The sequence below is a fragment of the Anas acuta genome, chromosome 1, assembly GCF_963932015.1.
Source record: "Anas acuta chromosome 1, bAnaAcu1.1, whole genome shotgun sequence".
Lineage (NCBI taxonomy): Eukaryota > Metazoa > Chordata > Aves > Anseriformes > Anatidae > Anas > Anas acuta.
In genome coordinates this window covers 191,444,746-191,450,745 of record NC_088979.1, presented here as the reverse complement: position 1 = coordinate 191,450,745, position 6,000 = coordinate 191,444,746, and the positions used below count along the sequence as shown (strand labels likewise).

General features: G+C 50.6%; 1 protein-coding gene across 2 annotated transcripts in view; it reads left to right on the top strand.

The window, feature by feature from the left end:
• Nucleotides 1–2,367: 2,367 nt before the first annotated feature.
• Nucleotides 2,368–6,000, top strand: part of LHFPL3 (LHFPL tetraspan subfamily member 3) — a 253,353-nt gene continuing 249,720 nt past the window's right edge. The window contains exon 1 of one of the 2 annotated variants that reach the window (XM_068669836.1): nucleotides 2,368–2,883. In XM_068669836.1, coding sequence (XP_068525937.1) covers nucleotides 2,415–2,883 — 469 coding nt within the window. In that variant the 5' untranslated portion in view covers nucleotides 2,368–2,414. The remainder of the gene's footprint in view (nucleotides 2,884–6,000) is intronic. The other variant, XM_068669835.1, reaches the window with a different exon arrangement.

Genomic DNA, 6,000 nt, shown 5'->3' with positions numbered 1-6,000 from the left:
ACTGGGTTAATTATGTTGGAAGGAACCTTTGAATCCAACATAGAGGGTTTTGCCATTCGAACTCCTGGAGTAATAGATCAAGGATTCACAATTTATTATTCTCTAGAGATTAACCCTAGAAGGAGATGGGACTAGAAGAAGATGGGATTGAATTTCACAGAAATTTCTGGTTCTGAGGATTCAAAGTTCTATCAAGGAACACATTTGGAGTGACTCAGGTGCCCCAAAATATAGATACCTGGTACCACTTTACCATTTCAGATGGTAAACTGAAGAACTATTGGGTATTGTTTAGGGTTGATGTGAAATCTCTGCCTTTTTGGTGCTGGAAGCCAGAGAGGGCATCCTAGGACAACCAGAGCAGCCACGGCCTGCACACAGGATTCATATCTCCTTTCCCACACTCTTTCTCTCAGCTTGTGGACACAGTCCTAGTCCCTTCCCCTGTTTCTGTCCTCTCCCTTTCTTGTCCAGTCTGGCTCCCATGTTGCCCTCCTCACCCAAGTCTGAGACCCGAGTCTGGCTCTCCTTCCCCAGCTCCTCCTCCAGTCTCAGTATTTCCACCTCCCCAGTTCCCTTGGCCCACCTGTTTCACAGAGCACCTCTTTTCTGCTCTCCTGTCTCCTTCCCAGGTCCTGCCACCCTGGTTCCAGGTTTCACCTTCTTTGTGTGCACATGCTGAGGCCAACTATCCCTAACCCACTCAGCCCACACCCCCACAACTCCTTTCTTTGTGAGCTCTCAGAACTCCTCGCCCAACCCTCACTCCAACATCCATCCCTGAATTGTTTGTCCTGGATGCCTTCAGGCTTGGCCCTAATCCTTTCTACCTCTGTGCCTGATGGCCCCTTAGAGCATCCCATGGGACCCGTCCAGCTAACCCCAGCCTGGAGACAAGAGGAACAAGCACTGAAGGGAAGGACCATCCTTCCTCCTGCAGCCAGAGACTTGAACAAGTTCAGCTACCCTCCGAAGGCAGCAGACGAGCAGTCTGGTCACACGTCCTAGGAGCAAGATGAGGTGGAGTGAGGTGTAAAAAAACGCTGTGTGTTTTTTTTTTCAAGCAGCCCATACTTTCTGCCAGTTGTCTGAGAAATCAAACTTTGTCTGAAGAGGCTGAAAAGCTGTAGCAGATGACAGGGAGGATTCCCACACGCGTCTCTCCTGCCGGGGGCTGCTCATCACTAATATTTCATCGCATGCAGCCCTCTGCCGGCTCCGGGCCCGCACAGCCGCTTCCCCACACGTCCCCACCGCTCCAACTGAGGCGCCTCTCGGGGGAGAACAATCTTCAAAGAGCTCCATATATGCACCATCAATTATTATTATTAACTCGGGCTCAATGCACAGGTCGGGGACTGTGAATCCAAGTGTCACTGGCATATGAATGATTATTACCAGATGCTAATTGCTCATTAATATATGCTAATTACTGCTGCATGCCAAAACGTTCAAGGCGCAGCGTGCCAGGCTGATGTCGCTTGACTGGAGCTGAGCGGCTTTTCCACGCTGGTGTCACCTCACTGAGCCCCTCCAGGAGCAGCAGCCTCAGCACCGCTGCTGTTTTGGGGCGATTCTGGCCTGTTTGCACAGTGATGGTCTTCTCCAGAGCCCGCTGCTGCCTCCCCACCCCATGAGGAGGGAAGCAAGCCCAGCTGATTCCCTGCCTTTGGCTGCTTTTACCTCAGCCTGGCAGGGGTTTGGTGTGGGGGAGAGGGGAGCACCTGCGCTGCGCAGGAGGGCACCGCTCGCCCCACCGCAGCTAGAGGAGCGCTTACAGCTCCACAGCTCGCAAAGGAGCAGCTAACAGAGGTTTAAAAGAAATAAACCAAAACCCAAAGCGGTGTGTGTGTGTGTGTGTGTGGAGGGGGGGATTAAACTTTAAATGTTGCCTGAACGCCTCCCCTGGGACACACCACCCGGCCAGGCACTCCCAGCCGGGCGACGACCCCTGAGGGGCTGGTGGCTCCCCTCAGCTCTCCTCAGCCCTCCCGCGCCCCACGGCGGCTGCCACCTCAGCGCCTCCTCGGGGCTCTCCCACCCCGGGCGCCCCCTTCCCCGGGGCGGGAGGGCTCCGAGGGCCCCTCGGCCGCCTCAGGCGTGTCCCGCTCCGCCCCCCCCACACCCTCCCCTCCGCCGCGGGCCGCGGTTGCGCAGGGCGGCGGGGCGCCGGCGGCCCCTTGGCGGGCAGGGCGGCAGCGCGGAGCCCCGGCAGGCGGCGGCGGGCCATGTTGGCGCTGCTGCTGGCCTGAAGCCCGGCGGAGGGGCGCGTCGCGTCGAGGGGAGTGAGCGGGGAGGAGGAGGAGGAGGAGGAGGAGGAGGAGGAGGAGGAGGAGGAGGAGGAGGAGGAGAAAGGAGGAGGAGGAGGAGGAGGAGGAGGAGGAGGAAGGGGAGGGGGGATCTTCTCGGCGAGGATGCCCGGAGCGGCTGCAGGGACGGCGGCGACGGGAGCGGGCTCGGCAGGAGCGGCAGCAGCGGGGATGCTCCCGGCTCAGGAGGCGGCCAAGATCTACCACACCAACTACGTGCGGAACTCGCGGGCCATCGGCGTGCTCTGGGCCATCTTCACCATCTGCTTTGCCATCGTCAACGTGGTGTGCTTCATCCAGCCCTACTGGATCGGGGACGGCGTGGACACCCCGCAGGCGGGCTACTTCGGGCTCTTCCACTACTGCATCGGCAACGGCTTCAGCCGGGAACTCACCTGCCGGGGCAGCTTCACGGACTTCTCCAGCCTGCCCTCGGGAGCCTTCAAAGCTGCCTCCTTCTTCATCGGGCTCTCGATGATGCTCATCATCGCCTGCATCGTCTGCTTCATCCTCTTCTTCTTCTGCAACACGGCCACCGTCTACAAGATCTGCGCCTGGATGCAGCTCACCTCGGGTGAGTGCGGGCAGCGGCGCTGGCCCGGGGGGGGGCTCGGCGGGGGGCAGCAGGAGACCCCCTCCGGCCCCCTTCTCCGTCCCTTGGGGCTTGTGGTGGGGAGGAGATGGAGGCGAGGGGGCTCCTCGGGCAGCTGAGGGGCGAGGGAGGTCGGCGAGGGATGCTGCCGGCCGGCTGGAAGGGCAGCCGAGGTCATTGGGGTTCGAGAGCTGGGCTTGGGGTCTGGGTCTCCTCCTGCCGTGCTCAAGGCTCCTGTGCCTCCGTGTGTTAGGAGCACACACCAAAAAAAATGACATCTCAGGCGCTGGTTTGGGCTCAGGAGGGCTCCCGACTTCATTTGACTTTCCCCATCGCATCCCGAGTCTCCCCGAGGAGAGCGCATGAGGAGGAGGAGGGAGAGCACCAGGACACCCCTTGTGCATTTCCAGCACAGCGCTCCTGAGTTAGGGAGATCTGGCCAGCTGTGGGCAGCGGGCAGGCAGAGGAGGAGAAAAGAATGGGCTCTGGAGTTGAGATACTAATAAAACCAGCTTCAGCAAGGTAGAAAAGATCAAACCTCAAATAAAATTTTGGGAAAAAAAAAGTCTGGAGTCAAAGCATACCTTCTGCTCATCTTCCCGATAGGACCATGAAATTGAGAAGTTTGGGGTTTGCTGTTAGGGAAGCAGAGCCAGATGGCTCCAAAATGGGCTCACGGGCACTTTTTCAGTCCCGCAAATTGACCTACATTCGTTGCAGTTTGTGAGCAATAATTCTTCCTAGTTCTTTGCCGAGCAGCTTCAGCATCGTTCAATTTGCCACCTTGTCCATGAGGCTTACTGGAAATTTCTGGTTTGTGTGAAACAGCTTTATCCATTTCTCCGTGCAATGCCGTTTATATGCGTGTTCTGTGTATTTCGTGCTGTTTCTGTTACTTACGTTTCTGTGCAGTTTCTTTCATTATCACTTGGGGATTGATCTGCAGTCACTTGAGATTGGTAGATTTCCCCTCAGTCCCAGCGGGACTAGGACAGGGTTCATTTTCTCTGCATTGGGATTCCTGTTTGACGTTGGTGGCTACTTCTTCTGTTCAATAACACGCATTCTGATACGGTGCTGTTAATTGTACATAGTCATGTCACTTGGCTCCAGGCAGAGCAAACTGTTTCATCTTTGCACCACTGACGTCTCCTCTGCTCCATTAAGGACTTTTGCTTTCAGCTGTCTCCTCTCCTTACTGCTCTGCTGCTGAAGGGTGGCATGAATATTTACCAGTTTGGTGCATCCTCAGCCTGTTTTGTTCGTGTCCCATATGCAGCAGGACAGCGCAATTTCCAAATCTCTTATACTTACTGATATCAGGGATAACAGTGTTTTTTATTCATATGGTTCTACTGTTTTATGCCACTAGAAGGTAGATAAAAACGAATCTGATTCCTTTGCTGCATTTCTGCACAGGTGAATAATGTTTAGAAACCAGTGCATGCAGCTGACCCACGGGAGTCCAACCAGCGTACACCATCCTGCACATGTGCAGGCGTGACACTGAAGATATATTTTCAGGCAAAATAACACGGAATTCTCATCATCTCTGAAGCTAGTCGATGTGTTGTTGGCATTGAAAGTTAACAAAATGAGTTTTACATCAGTGGCAGAACCAATTTTCAGCTGCTTAACTCCAAAATTAGAATAATAGGGGAATAATTCTATAGCAAGTGATTAGTGGCCATCATTCCCAGCTTGTATCTGAATGCCCCAAAAGAACTGTAACAGCATTGGCTATTGCAAGATGCTGATTTTGTTGTTTGCTGAATGTTGTAACATAATTCATCACTTACCTGACTGTACGTTTCTGTGTTACCTCAAAAAAGTTTCCTCAAAAGGAGGGAAAGCTGTCAGAAAATCTGGGTTGGTTTGGGTTGCATCCTTTGAAGAAGAAAGCTGTGGTGATGGGACAGAAGTGTAATGTAGAGCAAAACATACAGGACAAGAGAGTTTTAATGAGTTCTGATAGCTTTCCTGTAGGCTATATGATCTGTTTCTGTTGTTATTTTATTGTTTTGAGAGTATAAGCAATGAGCAAGTAATGAACAAGGTTAAGATGCGTATCTCCCAGGTAACAATATAGTAATGTCAACCACATATGCATATAATTCTGCATAGTACAGGAGCAAAATTGAACCTGAAGTAGTAAAATAAACAAGCATGTGAGTGTAGCTTTGATTTTGCTTTTTATTATAGACCTTAGTAATGTGAGTATTGTTAGATCATACAATAATACTTCGTGTAATTTAAATCTCCTTGGAAGTTCTTTTTCAACATAGGGTCATACTTGATTTAGGATTGCAAATAATAGCTCAGGATCTCAGTTCTTTACAAGAAACATTTTGATCCCATTCTCAGTAGCATGAGTCATTATAAATCGTCAGCATGATATAGCTCTTGTTTTGAAGAGGTGCTTTTAAATAAGGGAAAGGTAAGCAATATCCTGGGCACATGCATTTTGAATCAGTGTCTCTATCTAATCATGTCTATAAACACGATTAAGCAGAAAAATTGTAGAACAAAAGGTATTTTCTGTGTGTATGTGAGTATTTCATATGTTAGACTCCCTTATGCTTTCGCCATTGCTTATATTGTTGTGTTTTGTGCCATGTACTTAATGCTGTCAGGGTGTGTTTCATATTTTGAGAGCCATCATTGAAAGCCTCATTCTCCAGCCTCTAGCCTCCGCTTCTGCAGTTTCAAAATTATACATATGAATGCTTGCACATACACTTAGCTGATTTGAGCAGCTGTACAAAGAAAACCACTTAGTGAAGGTGTTAGAGATGAGGTGTTACTGCTCTTTAATACGCTGCATTTAAAGTTTGCAAGGAACCTCACAAATAAAGACATTTATTGAGACTTAGTGCTATAAAAGTTAAATAAATTACACTTAGTTTTGTTGTGATTTTTTTTTGTTATTAGACATTTGTCGTTACTTTTTCCTTTACTGTGATGTTAAAAGTTACAGAGAAGATAAAAGCATGCAAAGCTACAGAAAGGCATAGAAATGTCCCCCGGACAAGTAGGATAAAGCCAACATACGTGCTTTCCAGTAGACACCTGAGTCCATGTGTGTAGTAAGAGAACAAT